This window comes from Amphiprion ocellaris, chromosome 12 (assembly GCF_022539595.1).
Source record: "Amphiprion ocellaris isolate individual 3 ecotype Okinawa chromosome 12, ASM2253959v1, whole genome shotgun sequence".
NCBI classification, from domain to species: Eukaryota; Metazoa; Chordata; class Actinopteri; family Pomacentridae; genus Amphiprion; species Amphiprion ocellaris.
This window is the reverse complement of record NC_072777.1, coordinates 6,184,704-6,210,035: the sequence shown is the minus strand read 5'-3', so window position 1 is coordinate 6,210,035 and position 25,332 is coordinate 6,184,704. Positions and strand designations below refer to the sequence as shown.

Here is a 25,332-nt window from a genome sequence, read left to right as displayed (position 1 = left end):
CGAAATAAAGAGAAACGACAGTCAATCATTGTTTTAAGAACTGAAGGTCAGTCAGTCTGGAAAATTGCAAAAACTTTGAATGTATCCCCAAATGCAGTCGCAACAACCATCCAGCACTACGATGAAACTGGCTCACATGAGGACCGCCCCCGGAAAGGAAGACCAAGAATCATCTCTGCTGCTGAGGATAAGTTCATCCGAGTCACCAGCTTCAGAAATGGCAAATTAACAGCACCTCAGTTTATAAATGCCACACGGAGTTCTAGTAGCAGACACATATCTACATCAGAGGAAACTGACCAATCAGGCCTTTATGGTCAAATAGCTGCTAAGAAACCATTACTAAGGAAAAGCAACAAGCAGAAGAGATTAGTTTGGGAGAAGAAACACAATGAATGGACATTAGACCGGTGGAAATCTGTGCCTTGATCCGATGAGTCCAAATTTGAGGTTTTTGGTTTATTTTGAAAAACGCGGCTTTTATTTTTGAAAGCCGCGCGTAACCGGAAAACCCGTGAGTTAGTAGTTTCACTGTCGCCGACCAAAACATTCAGCTTCTGGCGGTGACAGCAGAGCAGCGGAACAGAACGACAGGACACGATGCTGGATTTATTCGACATTTAAACCACTTAGTGAAGCTTTTAAACGAGACGTTTTTTCAGCTAAATTAGCTAAAATTCCGTTGCTAACCGGGAAAGTTGTCGACCTACTAGTGACTCTTTAAGTTAGTGTGAAGCCAGCTAGCTTAACCTGCTGGGTGACATTAGCTTACATGAAATATAAATAAACAACGTAGTTTTATTAAGGGGAAATATCAGTCTCCTGAGCAGATGCCTCGTCCGGAGAAGTCAAACGGCAGAGGGACGAAAAGGTAAATAGTGACGCTGGCAAATACATAAACATGTAAAATCACAGTAGCAACCAAGACAGTAGGAGTTTCTGTAGGTTTACTGCCAATAAAGTTAAGTAGGTGTTTGCTGGTAAATGTGGTTGTAATAATATGATACCTAAACAGACCACAGTGTGCTGGATTGTACTGCATGTGCTTAAAAATTTGTGAAACCTTTAGATTTTTTTTTAATATTTTCTGCCTAAATATGACCATCAGATTTCATACAAACCCTAAGAGCTAATTTTGTTTGAGACATTTATGTCGAATATTTCGAATATATAAAGAGTTAAAGTTATTTAGGAGGTTTTCTCAGTCTCATCAATAGATTTTACTCTTTGCAGCAATATTTTTGGAGACATTTTGCATATTTGATCATTTTGGCTCAATTTTCCAGTTATTTTGGAGACATATTGACTATTTTAGGACATGTTTCAAGTCATTTGAGGACCATTTTTGAGACATTTTGTAAAATTTTTGTCATTTTAGTAAAATTTCACATTATTCTGCAGACATTTCAAGAAATTTGAGGACAATTTCTGTCATTTTGGCAACATTTTTTAATATTATTGAATTTTTGTAATTCTGGCAAGTTCTTTTAGGCAATATTTGAGTCATTTTGTACAAGTTACAGTCATTTTGTAGATCATCTCAGTGTGCCATCAACAGGTTTTACTCTTTGCGGCAACAGTTTTGCATTATTTAGCAAAATTTTTTATCATTTTGGGAAAATTTCACATTGTTCTAGAGACATTTTGAGTCTTTTTGGACACATTTCAAGTAATTTGAGGACAATTTTTGAGTAATTTTGAACAATTTCTTTCATGTTGGCAAACAATTGTCAGTAATAGAAACCTTTTTTGTAATTATGGCAAAGTTTTAAATTGTTTTAGGCAATATTTGAGTCATTTTATACAAGTTGGGGTCATTTTGGAGATCTTCTCAGTCTGTCATTAACAGGTTTTACTCTTTGCAGTAACTGTTTTTGAGTCATTTTGCAAAAATTTTGACATTTTAGCAAAATTTTGCGTTATTCTAGAGATATAAATTTAATCAGTAAGTTTGAACCGATTAAAGAATTTTAATAAAAGCAGAAAACTGTAGAATCGGTAGCCTTTTGTGATGTTGCCAGTTCCGGTTAATATGTACAAAAAGTTGATAGAGTTGATAAAGACAACACAGTTAAACACATGAACTTGTAAAATCACAGTAGCAACCAAGGAGCAAGAGTTTCACTGACTTAACTGCCCATGTAAGTTAAGTAGGTCTTTGCCGAAACAGAACACTGTGTACTAGATTACATTTTAGAGTCTGTTTTTTACATGCATTTTAATATATTTCTACATAAATATGACCATTATATGTTCATATAAACACTAAGAGTTGATTAAGAGAACTCAGTTAAACACGAGACAAAAATATTATCCTTTATCATATAGCTGGCATCAGCTGATCTGTGTTTTCTCACAGATTTTATTTTCAGTAATGATCACTTATAGGTAGCCACACAATAAAACTTTCCCACACTGTATTGGCAGCTCAGTCTTTAAACTTTTTGCAGTGGTTTTGCAGTGTAAAGAGGTATACTAATACAAAAAACACTAAAAAAAATTAATCATACATTGTCAAAAAAAGGTATATTTAGGGTGTTTGAATGCATTATTGCAGCTCATGACATGAGAGGAGAGTCAGGTGATACCTGTTACACACATAAGGCAGAATTTTAAAGACTCTTATTTAAGTTAATGCATTCTGTGACTATTTCTAGTTGCTCTGAGTTCAGTTTGGTTTCTTTGTAAAGCGTACAGTAAACCTACAACAGGACTGAAAATCACTGACTCGGCTCCTTTTCTTCTTCTCCAGTGTGTAGAATAATTTAGTTAGAATCCAGTTTAATCTCTCTCTGTCTTTCTCTCCATATCTCAGGCTACAACTAGACTGGAAGTTTGTCCAGAGGTTCTGCAGCATCCAGAAGATTCTGTTCCCATCATGGAGCAGTCAGAGTGTCTTGATGTTTGGTACGCTGCTTTGCGTCACTCTGACAGGTAATGGTCACAAACACTCTTCATGTAATAGTTGAAATACCATCGCAAAAGAGAAATTCAATTGCTGCAAACAAACTCGCGTTGAGCTTGATGTCTTTCATAAGGTCGCATTGTGATTGGAATTTAAACGCCTCACTTCTTGGTGACCTTTAGCTCAAAGTGTTGCCTCATTTCCCTCCGTGTGGTTTTACAAGTTTGTGTTTGAACTGTCTCCTCACAGAGCAATGTGCTAACACATCTTTTTCTACCATCAGAGCAGCTGATCATTTACCAAGTGGGCATCCTCCCCAGTCACTTCTACAATGTGCTCGGGGACAAAAACTACTCCGGCTTCAAGAATCTGTTGGGCACAGCCATGGTGCTGATTGTGGTCAACTCCACGGTAAGTCGATGTCACAAGTCAGCCTGGCACAGTAGAATTTATCCATCAATTTACGAACAAAATAAGGAATTCGGCGTTTCAGTAAGTTTTACTCTCCATGCATGTCCAAACTCAGCTGAAGTGCTGCTCAAAAACCTTTAGAATTTTCTGTATTTCTACATAGGGATGATCTAAAACATCACCAGATTTTCATACAAGTCCTAAAAGTAGATAAAGAGAACCAAATTAAACCATCCATCGCTTCCAATGTTAGACCATTCTTGAAAACGCAAAACTTTGAAGCCATTTTTTCTCTAAAACTGCAGAAAGTGGGTTAGACCACTCTGCTTCCAAACCCTTCAGTTGTTTGTACAGATGATGATGGGATCTGTAGTTGATTTGAAATAGCTGTGAGTGACTTTCCTGATCTTTGCCGAGCTCCTCAGTCTTTGTGGCTGACGCGTGGATCAAGTGGGCCTTATTTAAATTAGCTCAGAGAAGTCAGCAACTCTTCTTCGTCTTCAATAAATAAATGACCAAATGTAATATTTTTGTCTTATTTGTTTCTCTTTTTCTACTTTTAGGACTTTGGGTGAAAGTCTGATCTTGTTTTCGGTTCCATTTGTACAGAAATGTGGCAAATTCTGAAGGCATCACAAACTTTCAAGCACCACTGTTCGCCTCTTCTCATGTTGCTTTGTGTGCAACTCTGCTTCTGATCAGTCATTGATAAAAATAATGATCATTTTTGAGACTGTTGTTCACAGCATTGCAGCAGTGCTGTTCTTACTATCATTAAGGCAGATGATTTATTGTAAATATAATGTACAACAGTACTTTTATCATATTTTATCAGTCTAGATTCTTACAGATGTGTTCTTAAATTAACTAAATCCAAAATCAAATACATGGTTAACTTATATTTGACTGCATCACGTTTTTATTCTGGATTGCTGCTATAATTGGAGCCACTTTACAAGGTCAGCCTGACATGTTCATTTTATAGCTTTACACTTGACCTGACCTCTTGTGTGTTCTTGGATTTTGAACCTTCAAAACTGCAGCGTGTCACAGTAAAAAGAGTTTCTCTGAGGAACTAGACGTTTTACATTCAGTTTATTTCACTGCATTGCTTTTTATAATCGACAATTTGCCATTTACTGTCTTGCTGCTGCTTTGTGTCTCTAATACACATTTTCTTCCTCCCTCTGTGTGTGTCTGTGTTTCTTTTTTACAGCTGAAAAGTGTTGACCAGTACATTTGCAATCAGATGTATGTTAGCTGGAGGAAGACGCTGACTGAGAGCCTCCATTCGGCCTATTTCCAGGGCAGAGTCTATTACACACTCAATGTACTCAGAGAGGACGTAGATAACCCGTAAGCAAATATGATTTTCTAATTTGTAATCTTTTATTTTTTTGCGAATGTTGACACAAATGTATTTACAGTTAATATGTATTTGTTGCGTATGAGTGCACAAATGTATATCTGTAAATAGTACTACCGTAATACTAATACTTGAGAGCAGTGGTGTCAAACTCATCTTAGTTCAGGGGCAGTTCAGCCCAGTTTGATGTCAAGTGCAAAATTACAGCATAATAACCAATAAATAACTCAAAATTTTTCCTTTGTTTTAGTGAAAATTTTTACATTTAAGGAATTACCATATCTTTTTACAGAGCATTATGAACAACCTGAAATTTCTTAAGAAAAATAAATTCAATTTCAACAATATTATGCCTCAATTTATCATTTACACATTACAACTTACAGATCACAGAGTATCGACACAAAGGCACAAACTTTTTGTGGCAGATTTCTAGAACTGAATGATGTAGTGTTTTACATTGTGGTCAGAAAGAACAAGACAAAATTTGGCAAAAACAAGACACAAAACGACAAAAGTGAGAAAAAAATTACAAAAAAATCAGACAAACGAGACAAAAAAATGACAAAAAAGAAGAAAAATGACAAACACATAGATAACACAAGCGAGTCAAAAAACACACAAAACAACAGAAATGATGCACAAAACAAGCGAAAGACAAAATGACAAAAATAAGACAAACACAAGACAAAAAGGAGATGCAAAACAACAAAAACATGAGATAAATGACAATAAAAGTCAATCAAAGTTTATTTGTATAGCCATTTAAAACAGCCCAAAGGGTGACCAAAGTGCTTCACAGTAAAAAACAAGAAAATAACTTAAAATCAATACAGTAAGTTAAAACAGGTCAAACCATCACACTCACATTCACACCTGCAGGCAAATTTAGAATAATCAGTTAACCTCAGCATGTTTTTGGACAGGGAGAACATGCAAACTCTATGCAGAAAGATCCTGGGAAGGCCGAGACGTAAACCGGGGATCTTCTAGCTGCAAGGCGACAGTGCTAACCACAATGCCACTATGCAGCCAAAAAAGACAAAGAAAAACAAAATGTTACAAAAATGAGACACAAAATAACGAAAGAACAATCTAGTATTTTACTTTATGATCAAAACAACTTGTCATGGTCTAGAAATGATTTTACAATTTATTTTATTTAAATTTTACAATTAGCAGTTAAGTCATTCCAGGGAAGGGATTGGACCCTGTGGCGGGCCAGGCCAGGCCTGCGGACCACATGTTTGACACCCTTGCTTTAGAGTATGTAATATAGCTAAAAAGTGGAATTGTTTATTGTCTTTGTGTGTGCTTGTGTGTTGCCTGCAGAGACCAGCGGATCAGTCAGGATGCAGAGAGGCTGTGTAAGCAGATGAGCACGATGGCGAGTCGCTTGATTGTCTCTCCGTTTACTCTGGGTTATTACACCTATCACTGCTTTCACAGGTGAGCTGGTTGTCTGGCAACGTATGATGAACTTTAGCACATCCCAGCTTGACTGCATTAAAAGAGTGGCTCTGAAAGTTGAAGTTAAAGCGTCATCAGAGACATACAATACAGAGTAGAATACTAAGTCCAGGTGTCACGTTTTTACATCCACATTTTCCAGTATTTATGCTTTAGGGAGGCACAGAAACTTTAAAAAGTCTTCCATTTTACACAGTTATTCCTTGAGCTCTTTGTCTGTTTGAGGATCAAGAGACCTCCTATCTTTATGGAAGTCAGGAAAACAGGTTTTATCAATTTTTAGTTCCTTATGTAACAAACTCTGAATCGTCTTTGTGTTTGAAACGAGGTAAATAAATGAAACTGCTTTGCTTTGCAGCACCGGCTGGATCGGTCCTGTGAGTATCTTTGGTTATTTTGTGGTTGGGACCGTTGCCAATAAAATCCTCATGGGGCCGATTGTGTCAACTCTGTTTGAGCAAGAAAAACTGGAGGGAGACTTCAGGTGAGTTTAGCACATGTACATACAGTGTGTGGAGTGATAAAAACACACAATGGTCACACGAACACAGATGGACTGCTGTAAATGGTCGTGTTTTCCTTGAACTTTAAGTTCCTGAGAGTTTAGCTGTTTTGCCAACTTTATTTGTTATAAATCTTTCCAGTGTTTACTGTCAAGGAAACCAGTCCTTTGTCAAGAGGAAGTATCTGGAGACTTTGGCGCAATGCCTTTAGCCTTCTAAATAACACAGGATATGCGTCAGCTCGCAATTTAGTCATTTCCTCAAAAAGAATCTGTCATTTGTTAAACATTATTTGTATCGAGGGGAAAACAGTGTAAAGAAGTTTGAGTTTAAATCTTGCCCTGTTTGAAAGTGAAAACATATTTTTAAAGAAGTGTGTTTTTTATTTTACATTCAGATTCAAGCACATGCAAATCCGTGTCAATGCAGAGTCTGCAGCCTTTTACAGGTGAGGAACAAGATTCCCCGTCTTTCCTCGAACAAGTTTGTATTTTTTCACTCACATTTTTATTTATTTTTTATACACATACACAAACCAAGAAAGAATAACAAACAAAACAACTGAACAGGGCAGCAACAGAGAAACTACATTTTAATTTTCCCCTTGTTCCCCTCCCCCTCCTCCCCTCCTGTATTCTGCATATTTACTCCATTTTTTTGTCCATTTGTGCTTCCTGTAGTCTCAGTTTGTGAGTTAGTTTTTCCATTATGCAGATTTCCTCAATAATTTTCAACCATTGGTCCGGTGTTGGTGGACCTGTTTCCCCCCCATTATGACTTGTTTACATGCCACTAGCAGTATTTTGACTAAATTTCTGCCATTTCCCAACACATTCTCTTCAGAGAAATTGCAAGGATAAAGCACACTGCAGCTCAAAGGGATCTTATAACCCATTATTTGTTGTTGCTCTTCACATACAGTTTCCCAAAACACAGTTATTTTCTGACATTTTCAAAAAACGTGAGTGATCTACATCGAGTTCTCCACACTGTGGCCAACAGTTCTGATGTTGGTTTAACCGTTTATTTTTCATCTTTGGTGTCTTAAAGAAGCGTACTCGTACCAGTTTTTATCCTTCATTTTACAGTAGCATATGCTTGTTAACATAAGCAGGGGTTGCTGCACAGGTTGGGTTAGAAAGTTTACATATTCATAGAAAGCTTCAACAGAAACTCTACATTCCTGTAGCTAAAACACTATTTGCCATGTCCAGACACCAAGTTGCAATACAAAACAACTGTCTCTGTTTTTAGAGCTGGTAAAGTGGAGCACATGAGGACGGACAGAAGACTGCAGACTCTGCTGCAGACGCAAAAACGCCTCATAAACAAGGAGCTGTGGCTTTACAGTAAGAAAAACTCGATACGCATCAACACTTTTCAACCTATCGGCCACAACAGTAACGTTTCAAGGATCGGGCTTCCACCACTACAAACTGTGTTGGTACAAAAATATGATCTACTCCACATTAAACCCATCGAAGCATAGAGGTTTTTGATCTGGACTTGGTCTTTAGTGGTCCAGATGCAAAGAAACACACTAAAAGCTTATTTTTTTTAACATTTTAACACAGAAAATAATGGTTTTACAAATTAAAAATTATGTTTTAAAGATACTTTAGCCTTTGTATGACTATTTCAGATTTGACCCACCTGAGCTCACTGGCTTTTGATTTGGATCTGGTTTAGTGTGGTCTAACTGCAAAAAAAGACAGTGAAATCACCCTTTTTATTCTTTTTTTTTTCATTTTCACAAGTAGAATAACAATTTTACTAAACAGGAACTGTAGGTTAAATCATCTTCCATCTCGTCTAGTTCATTCACTTTTACCCGTCAGTGGTTTTAATGTTGTGGCTGATCGGTGTATATTTATTATTGACCATCCTGTTTACCTGAACTTGTAGACTGAGACCTCTGACTGCCTTTTTCATAGTTGGGGTGAACACCTTTGACTACCTCGGAGGTTTACTCAGCTACATCATAATCTCCATTCCCATCTTTACTGGTGTTTATGATGATCTGACTCCTGGTGAACTCAGCGCACTCATCAGTAAGGTGGGATGTTTTTTTTTCTTTACCTACTGAAATACACCTCTTTCTTTACATATAAAAGGAACATCTGTTTAAAATGTTGCTGAACTGGTTTGAGCTTTGATTTTCATACAAAGACAAAGAAACGGAATCAAAAAAACCTCAACATACAAGCTAGACATGAAATTACAAATATAAAATGATATTTTATTAACCTAAATGGCTGTATAGTATGTGCTTATGTTAAGTTTTCCCCCAGAGAGTTTAGCTGAAAGATGAAATCTGTCAGTTGCTGCTAAAATTAGAATTTTTGTTCCTATTTTACCCACTAGGTGGCATCAAAGGTCTTTTTCTCCTGATAAACAATACAACTCAGTGCAAAAGCCTGTTGTTTGACAGATATTTCACTTCTTAAGGTCTTTTGAAGTGTTATTGAGCTTCACAACTCTCTCAATTTATACACAGACAATTCTATTTGGTATTGACTTTATGCTGCCCGGTGTAGTCCGTATTGTTTTGCATTCAGACGCTCTTTTATTTTAAAATGATCTCGCCTCTTATTTACTCTCTGCTTGGGGTTCTCCCTCTCCTTGTTCATATTCAGAATGCCTTTGTGTGCATCTACTTGATAAATGGCTTCACGCAGCTAATAGACCTGTCAACGACTCTGTCAGATGTGGCCGGATACACCCACAGGTATCAGGCTGCATACTTAAATTCACGTCCTGGAGGACAAATGATGACAGCAGGGTTTGTGCATGCCATCCACCTTTCTATCACCAGCTCTGTGTGTGTGTGTTGTGGCCAGGATCGGGGAGCTGAGGGAGGTGATGGATGACATCCTACGCAAGCAGTGTGACTACGACCCCGCGTCAGGGGAAAGCTACGACTTTGACAGGTTTGTGTGAGCACTTCTACATCAATCTCTGCTGCAGGAAAACGTACAGTGAAGCTGATTTAGGCTGCATGTTAAGAGAATTCATTAAATTACATTCAGCCGAAAGACAGCAAAGAGCAAGAGGGTTGTAAATGAGGATGTTTATACCAAAGTCTTTCATCGTCTGCATGTTTTTTTATGGATGTTATCTCTCCACACAGTGACTTCAACATCCACGGAGGCCCTACAGACACTGCCTTCATCCTGGACAGTCTTTCATACAAATCTCCTTATTCAGATCAGCTGCTGGTGGAAGATCTGAGTCTGAAAATCAGCCAGGGAACTCACCTTCTGGTAGTGGGGAACACGGGCACCGGCAAGACATCGCTGCTGAGAGTTCTTAACCGTCTGTGGGAGGCCGACAGCGGTGAGAAAATAGCAGCACTGACGCTGTTTACTTCAATATAATCTATTTAATGTGAATTCACAAATGACAGGACAGGCCTAATCTTGACAAAAACTAATTTTTGCATTTTTGTAACGTAGAAAACATATCAGAAAGAGAAAAGATGTGTGTCCACGTTATCCAAACGAACAATTTAGCATAAAAACTGAGAAAAGGCCCAAACACTGTGGGGTTCCCTTAAAACAGGGGTGTCAAACTCATGTTAGTTCAGAGGCCACATTCAGCCCAGTCTGATCTCAAATGACCAGTAAAATCACAACATAATAACCTATAAATAACCACAACTCCAGATTTTTCTGTTGTTTTAGTGTAAAAAATACATTCTGAAAATGTTCACATTTGAGGAATTATCTTTTTACAAAACATTATGAACAACCTGACAGTTCTCAAGAAAAATTAGTTCAATTTCAGCAATATTATGCCTCAGTTCATCATTTACACATTACAACTTCCAGATCAGAGTGTCTACAAAGACACAAAACATTTAGTCACATCTGGAACTGAATGGTATAGTGTTTTACTTTACGATCAACACGACAAAAGTCAGAAAAAAGAAAGACAAAAAACAACAAAAACAAGACAAAATATTAGAAAAATGAGAGGCAAAATGACAAAAAATGAGACAAACAACTCTAAACAAAAGAGACAAAAAATTTTACTAAGAAGTTACAAAGGAACAAACGACAAAAATGAGACAAAATTGACAAAAGCGAGAAACAAAATGACCAGTAAGTAGACAAACAACACAAGCGAGACAAAAAAAACACAAAACGACACAAACAATACACAAAATGACAAATATAAGACAAGCGAGACAAAAAGGAAACCGAAAACGACAAGAACGAGAAACAAAACGACAAAAAAATGAGACAAACGACAAAAATCAGACAAAAAACAACAAAAACAAGACAAAACATTACAAAAATGAGACACAAAATGACAAAAGAACACCCCTACCGTAAAAGATTTTTCTAAATTTTTAGTCACCTGCAACTGATCTTTTAATGAGTAACTGGGAACCCCAAAAGCCAGATGTAATGTTTTTTCCCCTTCTTCTATTTATTTTTTTTGGAGGTTAAATACAAATTTATATCACAGCCTGCATCATAAACACAGAAGAAAACACAGGAATATCTCTCAGCATAGCACAAACACATATAAGTATGCACTGGCCCAAGAGAGATATAAAGGATTTTGTTGGTTTCCTGAGGCTCACAATGTTTGAGTACAACACTCAAGTTTTCATTTTGCAGATGCAGTTCCTAGGAAATCTGTGCTGTAGCTCATTTTTGTATAGGTTCTCTCATGAGACGAGGTTTGAGAAGAGCTCTCTTTATACAGCATTAACCAGTTTTCCATGACAAAGACATCAGAAATTTAAAAAATAAGGAAAACTGACCTTACTTGTAAATGATAATATGAGTAGCTTCCCATCTGGCCATCTCTGTTCATTTTTCATATGTTTTTCTCAGGTTTTGTCCAGATGACGACATGTTTCGGGCCCAGAGGAACCCTCTTCCTGCCTCAGAAGCCCTATCTGACTGATGGGACTCTACGTGAACAGGTTCCTTTTATGTCCTTTCACTACAAAACCTGCAACTTGTCTAACAGTACACACACAGCTTGACAGCTGCTAAAATCTACAAAGAGGTAAAAGACCAACTGGGCATTTACTGGAACTTTTCTTTCCATTAGGTGATCTACCCACTGAAGGATATTTACCCTGAATCAGGTATCGTATTTATTCGACAGTTAACAGAATATATCAGTTAGTTGTTTTTATGTGATATATAAACTGCCGGTCAAAAAAAAAAAAGTTGCACACTCCAATATTTTGTTGGACCGCCTTTAGCTTTGAGTACGGCACACTCGCTGTGGCATCATTTCAATAAGCTTCTGCAATGTCACAGCATTTATTTCTGTCCAGAGATGCCTTAATGTTCTACCAAGATCTTATATTGATGACGGGAGAGTCAGACCCCAAAATCTTCTCCAGAACATCCCAAAGATTCTCAGTGGGGCTGAGGTCTGGACTCTGTGGAGGACAATCCATCTCCTGCTCCCTGATCCACTCGTTCTCAATGTGAGTCCCATGAATCCTGGCATCGTCATCTTGGAACATGTCCATGACATCAGGGAAGAAAAACACCATTGATGGAAAGACCTGGTCATTCAGTATATTCAGGTAGTCAGCTGACCTCATTCTTTAGGGAACATAACGTTGATGAACCTGACCAACCCCAGATCGTAACCCAAACCCCCACAGGCTGGTAGGAACTAGCCATGATCAGGGCATCACTTCATCTGCCTCTCTTCTTACCCTGATACCCCCATCACTCTGGAACAGGGTAAATCTGGACTCATCAGACCACATGACCTTCTTCCATTGCTCCAGAGTCCAATCTTTGTGCTACATAGCAAATTAAAGCCTTTTTTTTTCTGATTAGCCTCACTGATCAGTGGTTTTCTTAGAGCTTCACAGCTGTTCAGTCTCAATCCCTTGAGTTCCCTTCACATTGTGTGTGTGAAAATGCTCTTATTTTCACTATTAAACATAGCTGTGAGTTCACTGTTGATTTTCTATGATCATCTAAGAGTTTGTTCCTCAAAGATGATGGTTCACCACTATCCTTCAGGTTTTAATAATTCGTTGGACATTCTTAACCTGATTTTAGTAGTTTCAGAAATCTCCTTAGTTGTTATCTTTCTTTGATGTAGACCAATAATTTGACCCTTCTGAGACAGATTAACATCCTTTCCATGACCACAGGATATGTCTTCCAACATGGTTGTTTAAGAAATGAGAAGCTCCTCACTGCATCAGCTAGAGTTAAATAAGTTGTTGCAGCTGAAACATATTCATCACTGCAGTAATAATCCAATGGAAGGCTCTTTTCTTACCTATTTGCTTAGTTGAAGTGGCGACTTCTTTTTTGGACAGGTAGTGTATAATTATAATATATTGTGCACTTCTGGGTTCATTTGGACTTTGAGAACATTTACATTTAATCTTAGCTTTTACTAAAGAACTCTGTTGATGCTGCCTCACGGAATCCCTAAAATATTGAATAATTTGAGTGAATGATATTCATAATGTGCGTCTCCTTTTTCAGGGTCAGTGGATGATGAGAGAATTATACATTTCCTGGAACTAGCTGGAGTGGTGGGTAATATAATCATGCAGCAATGTGCTTTAAAATAAAACATGGATTGTTTTTTCCACCTTGAATATGTTATTAAAATTACACTGAATCAAACATGATGCTTTCAGTCCAGTCTCCTGAAGCGGACCGGAGGGCTGGATGAAAAAGTGGACTGGAACTGGTAGGAACAAGAAGAAACAACAACTTTTACAGTCACACATGACTTCCTCTGAATGAACAGAATGTGATTTTCTTTGCAGGTACGATGTTCTGTCTCCAGGTGAAATGCAGCGTCTCTGCTTTGCACGGCTCTTTTACCTGCAGCCCAAATATGCAGGTGTGTTCCTCTGGATCTCTGTTGTTGTTTACTAGTTAATCTAAGGACCTTTAATAATTCTGATTAGACAGTTACATTTTTCCATTTTGGTTTGAAACATTTGTCTTGTAGTCTACAACTTTCTGGTGTTTTGAATTTTAGTTTTAGATGAGGCCACCAGCGCTCTGACCGAGGAGGCGGAGGCACAGCTGTACCGGACCTGTAAACAGCTGGGCATGACGTTGATCAGTCTGGGACACCGTAGCAGCCTGGAGAAGGTAGGTTGAACCCGGGACTGCTAGGGATGAAGGGTTTCATGTAGCTACTAGAGTAGAGGTTTGGAAGAAGTATGCTGAACATGCTCTCACGGCTAAACTAGATGCCAGTAAAAGATTCTAGATTCTACAGAGTTGAGCCCAAAAGGACAGCGACTGTTTCAGAGTCCCTCTAATTAATGTTGTTCAGTGATGAGTTTCTGTATTTCTGTTCCTTTTTGTTTGAACACTTACACCAATCAGGCATATCATTCTGACCACTGACAGGTGAAGTGAATAACACTGATTATCTCTTCATCATAGCTCCTGTTAGTGGGTTAGATATATTAGGCAGCAAGTGAACATTTTGTCCTCAAAGTTGATGTTTCTAACATCAGATTTGAGGAAAAATGGGCAAGTGTAAGGATTTGAGCCAGTTTGACAAGACGACTGGGTCAGAGCATCTCCAGACCTGCAGCTCTTGTGGGGTGTTCCTGGTCTGCAGTGGTCAGGATCTATCAAAAGTGGTCCAAGGAAGGAACAGTGGAGAACCGTTGACAGGGTCATGGGCAGCCAAGGCTCATTGATGCACGTGGGCTGGAAGGCTGGTCAGTGTGGTCTGATCCAACAGACGAGCTGCTGCTGCTCAGATTGCTGAAGAAATTAATGAAGTGAAAGAAGTTGTGATAGAAAGGTGTCAGAATACACAGTGCATCGGTTTGTTGCGTATGAGGCTTCATAGCTGCATGGTGCCCATGCTGACCCCTGTGCACCACCGAAAGACCAACAATGGATACCCGAGCATCAGAACTGGACCACAGAGCAATGGTAGAAGGTGGCCTGCTCTGATGAATCGTTAGCAAAAAATGAGCAAATCGTGCTGGTATTCCTCCTTGTTTACGTTATTCTTCTCCCATCTGTGCACATTGTTGCAAGTAAATAAACTACTAAAAAATGCCCAAAATGATCCAAATCTTGTCAAAAAATAAACAAACTTAGTCCAAATTGACTAAAACTTATCTAAAATTCTTAAAATTTGTCCAAAATGCATCCAAAATTAGGTGAAATCTGTCCCAAATGACTAAAACTTGTCCAAAATCTACAAAAAATTGTCCTGAATGACCCAAAACTAGTCCAAAATGTGCAAAATAACATGTCCTTGTGTGCACTGTTCTTCTAGCTGCACACATTGCAAATACACAAAACTAGACTCAAAATGTGTCGAAAATAACAAAAATCTTGTCAACAAGTACCCAAATGTAGTCCAAAATGACTAGAACTTATCTAAAATTCATCTAAATTGTGTCTGGAATTAGGTGAAAACTGTCCAAAATGACTTACATTTATCAAAAATTGATCCAAAATGACAGAAAAAAGTCTAAAATGACTCCTTGTCCAAAATATTATCAAATTGTGTCCTTAAGGACTGCAACGTTCTCACATTGACTCAAAATCAGTCTAAAATGACAAAGAATCTTGTCAAAAATATTTTTCTGAATGTCCCAAATGACTAAAACTTGTCCAGAATGAATAACCATTTGTCCAAAATGACTCAAAATTCACATGGAAGGCCTGATGCGTCACTCACCTGGGAACCTCATGGCACCAAGATGCACTATGGGAAGAAGTCAAGCCAGCGGAGGCAGTATGATGCTTTGGGCAATGTTCTGCTGGGAAACCTTGGGTGCTGCCATCCATGGGGATGTTACTTTGACACTTATCATCTACCTAAGCGTTGTTGCAGACCATTCAGGAATGGTTTGAGGAGCACAGCAACCGGTTTGAAGTGTTGACTCGGCCTCCAGATTCCCCACATCTCAATCCAATGGAGCATCTGTGGGATGTTCTGGACAAACAAGTCCGATCCATGGAGGCCCCACCTCACAACTTCCAGGACTTAAAGGATCTGCTGCTAACATCTTGGTGCCAGATACCACAGCACACCTTCAGGGGTCTAGTGGAGTCCAGACCTCGACAGGTCAGGGCTGTTTAGGCAGCAAAAAGGTCATAACGTTGTGCCTGATTGGTGTAGCTCCTCTTGCTTTGTTCTCCAAATCTACAAAGCACATTAACTCTTGTTTTCTCTCTTTCACAGTATCATGATGTCCAGTTGAAGCTCTGCGGAGAAGGCCGGTGGGAGTTAACTAAGTTAAAAGGAGCCAGCGGGAGTCTCAGTCTCAGCGAGGACGAATTCTGATCTGTCTTCTCTTTAAAGCATCGATGTTCATATTAATTCAACAGCATTCAAGTGCTCTTCATCGAGGTACTTTAAACCCAGTTGCACAGTTGAAGGCAAAAGTACACGTGCAGTTTTGTCTGTATTCATAAGTCCAAAGGCGGTTTCAGAAGATAACATTTTATCTGTCTTTCTTGAGTAAAAATCAGTGGAAATCAGGTCAAAAATCAAACAAAATGTTCTGTAAATCTTGTGTGCATTTATGAGATTGCAGGTATTATGTTTACAGTCACAATGTGGCATTATAACACACGTTCTTTTAATAATTCCTAGAGTGGCTTACATCTGAAGCAATACAAACAGTTGTAAAGAGTTTCTGATTTCATTAAAAAAAATCTACAAATAAAAACAAAATTTGGTCTTAAAAATCATCTTTGGTAGTGAGGCACAAGTGTGGTTCATTGAAATAGAGAGCAACAAAAAATGTTCACATGAACGTTTTTAGAACATACACAGCTACGGTCATTTACTTAAAAGCTCACGGTGACCTTGAATAATCTCCTGAACTGCTGCCGGATCGTCCAGCGTGCTCAGGTCACCCAGACTGTCCAAATCCAGCTCCACAACTTTGCGTAGAACCCGTCGCATTATCTTCCCCGAGCGTGTTTTTGGCAGTCGCTGGACAAACTGTGAGAACAACCAAAAAATTACAAAGTTATTCAATGAAGTCTGTCTTAAACATCAGTTTGCCAAATAAAGTTAGGAGGCAGAATTACCTGGATGAAGTCTGGACAAGCGTACTTGGCAATTTTTTCGGATACGATGCCGTTTAGCTGCCTGGACAAGTCTGCCTCTTCTACATCTACATTCTTTTTAAGCACCACGAAGGCGAACACAGCTGACAGTGCAAAAGAGACAAATGTTTATTCATCCTCAACTACAAAACAGATTTGGGGAACAGATTTTTTTGAATCGTTTACACAGAATTACCTTGTCCTTTGATGTCATGTGAGTATCCTATGACAGCAGATTCAGCCACTGCAGGACACTGATTCTGTTACAGAAATCACCGTAAGGATCATTTGAACACGTTGCAGTTGTTCAAGGATCAAAAACAAATAATTAATTCATTACTAATTGCAATACTTTTTTGGAAAAAGGTGTCAAAAGGTGACATTTTTCATCATGACTTTCTATCTAATGTCACTAAAAAGTCAAAATATACACATTTAGCTTCCCTTTAAGGAAATACGAGTTTTTACTCTTCTTTCACATGAGTAAGACTTTAGGTTTCTGAGAACATCCTTGAAATACTTTTCAGCTGCTATTTTGTTTTCAGTAACAAGCAGTGTTTTCTCGACAGCAGGTGCTGACTTTCCACCAAACCAATACAAGGACACAGTCACTGACTGTCCTTGTATTGTCACTAAAACGTCTATGTCACCTCATAGTTTAGTATGTCATCCAAAATATGACCAAAACGGCAGTTTAGTATGTCGTCCAAAATATGACAAAAATGTCATAGTTTAGTATGTGGTCTAAAATATCACTAAAATGTCATAGTTTAGTATGTCGTCCACAATATGACCAAAACGTCATAGGTTAGTATGTTGTCCAAAATAGCACTAAAACGTCATAGTTTAGTATGTCGTCCAAAATATGGCAAAAATGTCATAGTTTAGTATGTCGTCCAAAATGGCAGTAAAACGTCATAGGTCAGTATGTCGTCCAAAATATGACCAAAACGTCATAGTTTAGTATATGGTCCAAAATGTGACAAAAACGTCATAGTTTAGTATGTCGTCCAAAATATGACCAAAATGTCATAGTTTAGTATGTCATCCAAAATGTGACAAAAACGTCATAGTTGAGTATGTCGTCCAGAATGTCACTAAAACGTCATAGTATGTCGTCCAAAATGTGAAAAAAAGTCATAGTTTAGTATGTCGTCAAAAATATGACCAAAACGTCATAGTTTAGTATGTCGTCCAAAATGTCACACAAACGTCATAGTTTACTGTCGTCCAAAATGTGACTAAAACGTCATACGTTAGTATATCGTCCAAAATGTCACTAAAACGTCACAGTTTCGTATGTCGTCCAAAATGTGACAAAAACGTCATAGTTTAGTATGTCGTCCAAAATATCACTAAAATGTCATAGTTTAGAATGTCATCCAAGATATGGCAAAAATGTCATAGTTTAGTATGTCGTCCAAAATGGCAGTAAAACGTCATACGTTAGTATGTCGTCCAAAATGTGACAAAAACATCATAGTTGAGTATGTCGTCCAGAATGTCACTAAAACGTCATAGGTTAGTATGTCGTCCAAAATATGGCAAAAATGTCATAGTTTAGTATGTCGTCCAAAATGTGACAAAAACGTCATAGTTTAGGATGTTGTCCAAAATGTGAAAAAAAGTCACAGTTTAGTATGTCGTCAAAAATATGACCAAAACGTCATAGTTTAGTATGTCGTCCAAAATGTCACGAAAACGTCATAGTTTAGTATGTCGTCCAAAATGTGACAAAAATGTCATAGGTTAGTATGTCGTCCAAAATATGGCAAAAATGTCATAGTTTAGTATGTCGTCCAAAATGTGACAAAAACGTCATAGTTTAGGATGTTGTCCAAAATGTGACAAAAACGTCATAGTATAGTCTGTCATCAAAAAATTGAAAAAAAGTCATAGTTTAGGATGTCGTCCAAAATCTCTTAAAACCCAAAACCACACCGCAGTAGCACCCTAAAGTAAAACTACCAATGGGTTCCCTGTTTTCCTATGTGAACAATTCAAAGGTCCCTCTCTATCTCCCCACACATCCACCAACCACTGGAACACATCTCCAAAGTTCTGCCGGGTCAGCTCAGCTGATTATCACTATTTTATTTTTTACTGATTTACGGTCATAAGTACATTTAAAATGGTGCTACTTTGGCTCTGAACCTTTATCTACCTGTGGTCGCTCTGTCTTCTGGAGTGATTTGATTGATTATACGTCACGAATAAAACTCCTTTAACTTAACATCTGTAAACAAAACAAAAACGTATCAACAAAGTTTTCTGTTAGAGTTTGTGTTCTTCTACATTTAACTCCAAGATTTTAAATACTTTCATTTACTGCAAATGAATATCTACTCCAAATGTCTCACTAATAATCATTATCAGCCTTAAAAACCTACAAAACACCCCTCTATACTCGACCACACTTAGTACAGTCCAGTTCCCCCTTCTATAAATCTGCTTGGAATCGTCCACTTCCTGTTTGTCAAAGTGGCCTTCTACCTGGACAGGTTTTGTTGGAGCTCATGCAACAAACATTGAGGGTAACTGCACTTTAATATGGATGGATGACACTGAATTAGAGTGTGGTTTAATGAGACTGAGTTAAGATGTGTAGCTCTGTCATTAAATAGTAAACTATTTCTCAGAATTCACAGAGGAAAGTCTGAAATGTTTGCTAGGTTAGCGTCCCACATCTTCTTTGGCTCAGCTAAAGCTAACTCTCTCCAACTTCTGGATCTCTTGAGTTGCTTGTTGTTAAAATATCTTTCTAGAGGTGCTGAAGCTCAGAAAGTCTGAGATGTTTGTTCAAAATTAGCTCATTCTCAAGTCTTATCTGAACTGTCCTCTCTTGTTTGAACTTTCCCTAAACTTAGGAGTTAATGACAGAGCAGCACATTCAGACTCAGTCTCATTTATGTAGAGATTAAACTTCAGTGTCATTCATTGATGTTAAAGTGCAGTTTTTCAAATGTTTGTTGCACGTGCTCCCGACCAAACCAGTCCAGGTGGAAGACGATGTGAAGAGAAAGCTCCAGAGGATGAATATCACACATTTCCGTTGGAAATAAATGTCCTTTAATTTGACATTGTCATGCAAAAGTTGGATTTCCCTTTAATGATGTTCAAATCTTTGTTGAGTGTTTTGTTGATGTTGGTTTCTAAATGTTTTTGACACTCGGCCCTAAAGATTAAAACCTTTTCCGGCTCACAAGCTCCAACAATTCACACATTATCAACTGTCTTTCTGACTAAACGAAGATAAAAAGTGAAAAACTGCGTGATTCGTGCATCATGAATGTAAATCTTTTTGGTTTTTATGACAGTAAAGTGAATATATTTGGGTATGACATTTTCTAAACCAAAAGAAGAAATTAATTAGAGGAGAAAATCAACGGATTAATGGACAAAGAAAATGTGTTTTCCAACATATATGGCTGAATTACTCCAACATTACAAGATACATACAATTTTAATTCAATTTTATTTATATAACGCCAGTTACAGGTCATATTGTCTCAAGACGCTTTATTTTTATATTTTTTTGTCATTTAAAATATAACAAAGTAAGAAATTTAAACCTCTTGACTAATCCAATTTATTATTTGGTTTTTAAGAGACTAACCGACAACTAAAATAACTTTCTCCACTAAAACTACTAAACATGAGGTCAAATAGAAGGAAGAGTTTTAAATACTGCAGTCCCACGACGACAAGAATAAAGTTTGTCAACAAAAAGTAAATCAGCTGGTGGATTCCATTAAAGTCCTAATAAATGATAATAAAGTGTGATACTAAAAGTTTGTGGTGCTAAAAATGTCCAAGTAAAGATATCAAGTTGAACATGTGGATGGAGGTTGATAAAAGTTGACCTCCCTTCATTTCTCTGGAGCCGACTTCATGGATTTTATGGATAGTGGTTAAAGATCTGCTCTTCTAGTCATCTTCCTTCTAGTCACTGTCAAAAGTCAGTCCATCCTGGCCGATTTCAACACCTCTTCATGACGACTTGTTCTGCCTCAGACCTGGTGGAAACTCCAGAAACTCGGGGAAAACCTGTGGAGACTCGAAGAACTCGTGGAGACTCGAAGAACTCGTGGGGCGGGGGAAGGTGTGGTGGGTGGTGGTGGGTGGTGGGGGGAGGCGGGGGAGTAGAGGGGGGAGGCCGCCACCCACCTCCCCGCCTACTCTCCGCCCTGACTCCACCCAGACTCCGCCTTGGCTCCACCCATGTGGTCACTTGAGAAACTACGATGCCAAAGGGACGACGAATTTATGTCTTTTTAACTGATCTGTAGCTCAATGAGTTAAGAGTTTGCCTGTGGAGCTGCAGGTCGCTGGTTCAAGACCAGACCCTTCCCAAATTTTTCTCAAAATCCTGACAAAGACAAAGAAAGAAAACTGCTGCTGGTGGGTCTTGAACCTGCGACCCTCCGCTTGGGAGTCTATCCTCTTAACCCCCTGAGCTATTCGCTCAGATACTAAATCTCCTTTTTTTTGCGCATTTATCATCTATTTTTTGTCGTTTTCGAGTTTTTTTTTAACTCGAGTCTCGACTCGACCGTTTTTCTCAGGAGGCTGGACTTCAGCCTTTGTGCTGGAGGGTTGAACCCTCAGTTCCAAGACTTTCCAAAGCCTCCACACCTCCCGAGTCCTCAGGACCTGAGCTTTCACACAGTCTGAGGGCTGAAATTTTCTAAGTCCCACAGTAGTTCTCTGTTAGATTTAACTTTCAGACAGTCCAAGGACTGATATCTTCTCAGTTCCTGAGTACTTCTCTGTTAGTTTGAACCTTCAGACAGTCTGAGGGCTGAAATTTTCCAAGTCCCACAGTAGTTCTCTGTCAGATTGAACTTTCAGACAGTCCAAGGACTGATATCTTCTAAGTTCCTGAGTACTTCTCTGTTAGTTTGAACCTTCAGACAGTCTGAGGACTGAAATTTTAAAAGTTTCTCAGGACTTCTCTGTTAGTTTGAGCTTTGAGACAGTTCGAGAACTGAAATCCTAAAAGTTCTTGAGTAGTTCTGTTAGTTTGAACCTTCAGACAGTCTGAGGGCTGAAATCTTAAAGGTTTCTCAGTACTTCTCTGTTAGTTTGAACTTTATGGTTAACAGAAGCCTTAAAACTTGTGACCATGAGTCTTGATTTCACATTTAGACCATTGATCTGAGTTCTTCTCAGACCTTCACCTGTGGGTATTTTAGAAATCCTGAACAAACTTTGATTCTCTTCATTGAACAGTAAAGTTTGTGGAGATCAGAAGGTAACATTAGTTTGATCCATGCCTTCAACTACTAGTAGACTTTATCTGGAAAGCAGTTTTCTGAAATGAGTTCTTAGTAAATCTGTCCACAATCAAACCAAGAACATAGAAAGAGGAAATGTTTGAAGAAACAACTTAATGTTTTCATTTCAGACTAGAAAACGCTTTAAGAACTTTATCTGCTTTTGCTCTTTTTGATCGTTTTATTGTCTCTTCTGTTTAATTTGATCTTCTAAAGTCTAACTGGTGTCTTTTCAAATGTTTTGTCTTTAGTTTGATTCTTCTTAAATGTTTAGTTTTACTCTTTTCTCAACTTTTATTCTTTTCTAATGTCTGATTTGATTTTGAAATGTTTTGTCTTTTTAATGTTTGTTTTTTCAAATGTTTTATGGGCTTGTTTGAAAAATTGCCTTTTCTTTCCCAGTGTTTAATTTTTCGATTAAATCTTTGAGGTTTTTCTTTTTAAATGTTTTCCCACCTTTTAATGTTTAATTAAATACAATTAAATGACATTAAACTGACAAAATATTGAATTAGATAATTAAACACGATACAAACCATGTAAGTATGAAATTAAACAAAATTTTTAACATAAAATTATTAAAAATTACAGAGAAAATATTTTACATAATTAAACATTTAAAAAATAATTTTTAACAAAAACATTTCTTTTAAAGTTTTATTGTATTAATTTTTCCCCTTTGATTTAATTGCTTTTTGTTATGTAGTTTATTTCTTTAATCTTTTTTTTCTGTCAAGATTTTAATCCCAACTTTAAAAATGAAACAAACCCTTAAATCACAATGAAAATACTTCTGTTGTCACAATCATGAGTTAGTCAGTTATTCAGTTCAATTCAACTTTATTTGTTTAGCACCTTTCACACAGATGACAAAACTAAACAAGCAAAGAGAAAAAAACTACACTAAAACTATGATTAAAACTCAAAAACCTATTTTTTAAAAAAAGAAGATTTAACATGGTAATAAAATATGTTGTGTCCAGGGGATGGAGGGAGTTTATTGAAGTCTTCTTGGGCTCACATGGTAAATGATTTAAAATACAAACTTGATATTCAGTCTAAGGAAACTGGAAACTGCAGAGCGACAGAAGCACCAACAATATCTCCTGTTTTCTCCTTTAATGAGTCGACTCTTCTTGTGCTTTCAGACCAAAGAACTACAGACTCTTCACAACCTGCTCAAACTCTTGGTACAGGACCTCACCACACGGGTCAAGAAGGTTTCCGTCTCATTTCTACTCTGAAGCTCACCTTCTCCTGCTCAAACTGCTGACAAATGTTTCTGCTGCTCTAAAGTCTGCTCTCCAGAACTTCCTAAAAACTCTCAAAGTCTCTTCTGCTGCAGGTTGCTTTGTAGAACTGTTGCAGAAAACCTCACTAAACCACATGGAGGGGCCTCAAGATAGTCGTCCAAATGAATCCGTACAAAAACCAAACTAGCACAACCCAAACGCTAAAGTCTCCTGCAGCCTACCAGAGAACCTCTGAGAACAGAGAATCAGGACAGGAACTCTTACCTTCTGGACAACCAACGTTGCTTCACAACAAGAATACAGAATGTGTCTGACCAAAAACCTCTAAAGACTCACTACAGCCAAGATAAAGACACAACTCAGCTGCATCAAATCCACTAATCACTGCACACATTACCACCATGTTCTAACTGTGGCTAAAGAACCACCTTTACCAAGACAACTATCCAGTACAAAGCCCTAAAACACACCAAGAAACACATTAAAGACGATTTTACTGCTGGAAGCTGCAAGCCAACGCCTAAAGAAAAAACTAAAGCAATGGAGCCAAACCCGGTTCAGTGGTGAACAGAAGCAGAGGAAATGTTTGTCTGCAGCTAAATAAAGCAGGAAGACACTGAGCTGCTCAGGTGTTCCTGATAACACCAAGCAGCCACCTGGACAGCCAATAGGAACACAGCTTACTGGAAGTCCAGAGGGCTGGCTTAGTGAAGGAAATTTAGTTTAAAGTTGAAGCAGAAAGTTAACAAAGAAAGTTGAAAACCACCTTCTGATCCCTGAAATCTCTGAGTTTTCACACAAAGAACGCCTGAACATGTCAAACTGGTTCCATAGTAGAACCATCATTGTAAAAACGTCATAGTATGGTGTATTGCTCAAAAAACATTAGGACCCAGCTGTCTAGTGTTGCCGAGGAGCAACACAAAAACAGGACAAACGCTGGTTTCCAGGGGGTTAGGCAGCTATTTATTTGAAAGAGTGAGTTTACAACACATGTGAGCAGAAAAATCACAAAGTCTGTCTTTAGTTCAGCTGAAAATATTAGTTTTTGTCTTTTTTATTGACCAAACTTTTCAAGAAGTACATGAAGAATAATTAAAGCTCTCATGTAGAAGTCCAGCTTATTTTGGATCCTTGCGGAGAGTTTAATCTTTGAGTTTGTAAAACTGTTGAGTTTTTAGAGTCACATGGATTGTTTTGACATTTAATAACCAAGTCCTGAAATAAAATGACAGTTGTGGATTTCTGTCATTTAGTCTGGACTAAAAAATTAACAGCAGCATAAATCTCAAACGTTATTATGAGGAGTCTGGATTGAGGTTTCTCACTTGATAATGATCAAAACATGAAGTTTAGGTTGGTTTAAAGGAATATTCCACCTTAAATCTTTGAATGTTGACCTAAAAAGTTGTGGAGTATAGCATGTCCTCCATAAAATGTCATAGTTTAGTATGTCGTCCAAAATGTCACAAAAACGTCATAGTTTAGTATGTCGTCCAAAATATGACAAAAATGTCATAGTTTAGTATGATGTCCAAAATATGACAAAAACGTCATAGTTTAGTATGTCGTCCAAAATATGACAAAAACAACATAGTTTAGTATGTCGTCCAAAATATGACAAAAACATCATAGTTTAGAATGTCGTCCAAAATATGAAAAAAATGTCACAGTTTAGTATGTTGTCCAAAATGTCACGAAAACGTCATAGTTTAGTATGTCGTCCAAAATATCACTAAAACGTCATAGTTTAGTATGTGGTCCAAAATGTGACAAAAACGTCATAGGTTAGTATGTCGTCCAAAATATGACCAAAACATCATAGTTTAGTATGTCGTCCAAAATATGACAAAAACCTCATAGTTTAGTATGTCGTCCAAAATGTGACAAAAACGTCATAGTTTAGTATGTTGTCCAAAATGTGACAAAAACATAGATAGTTTAGTATGTCGTCCAAAATATAACAAAAACGTCATAGTTTCGTATGTCGTCCAAAATGGGACAAAAATGTCATAGTTTCGTATGTCGTCCAAAATGTGACAAAAACGTCATAGATTAGTATGTCGTCCAAAATGTGAAAAAAATGTCAT

General features: G+C 37.7%; 2 protein-coding genes across 4 annotated transcripts in view; one reads left to right on the top strand and one right to left on the bottom strand.

Moving 5' to 3' along the window:
* Positions 1 to 532: 532 nt before the first annotated feature.
* abcd4 (ATP-binding cassette, sub-family D (ALD), member 4) lies at positions 533 to 25,326 on the top strand. Of its 3 annotated transcripts, XR_008603573.1 has the most exons (20): positions 533 to 871; positions 2,816 to 2,934; positions 3,189 to 3,316; positions 4,533 to 4,672; positions 6,015 to 6,131; positions 6,511 to 6,636; positions 7,053 to 7,103; positions 7,910 to 8,004; positions 8,590 to 8,711; positions 9,292 to 9,383; positions 9,496 to 9,585; positions 9,786 to 9,991; positions 11,503 to 11,594; positions 11,726 to 11,762; positions 13,144 to 13,193; positions 13,302 to 13,354; positions 13,434 to 13,510; positions 13,652 to 13,767; positions 15,839 to 16,006; positions 23,138 to 25,326. XR_008603573.1 is itself a non-coding variant. In XM_023267369.3 (19 exons), exons 1-19 carry the CDS (start codon positions 831 to 833, stop codon positions 15,938 to 15,940), a joined length of 1,854 nt encoding a protein of 617 aa, XP_023123137.1. In that variant the 5' UTR covers positions 533 to 830; the 3' UTR covers positions 15,941 to 16,350. The 3 variants fall into 3 exon arrangements, 2 of the variants coding, with proteins under 2 accessions (XP_023123137.1, XP_035802762.1); XM_023267369.3 differs by lacking the exon at positions 23,138 to 25,326 and having other exon boundaries at positions 15,839 to 16,350; XM_035946869.2 differs by lacking the exons at positions 533 to 871; positions 23,138 to 25,326 and having other exon boundaries at positions 3,194 to 3,316; positions 15,839 to 16,350.
* The window catches only part of LOC111566658 (acetyl-coenzyme A synthetase 2-like, mitochondrial), a 30,583-nt gene continuing 21,409 nt past the window's right edge, over positions 16,159 to 25,332 (bottom strand). The window contains exons 12-14 of the mRNA XM_023267368.3: positions 16,910 to 16,973; positions 16,696 to 16,817; positions 16,159 to 16,606 (exon numbers count right to left, since the gene is read on the bottom strand). Coding sequence (XP_023123136.2) covers positions 16,442 to 16,606; positions 16,696 to 16,817; positions 16,910 to 16,973 — 351 coding nt within the window. The 3' untranslated portion in view covers positions 16,159 to 16,441. The remainder of the gene's footprint in view (positions 16,607 to 16,695; positions 16,818 to 16,909; positions 16,974 to 25,332) is intronic.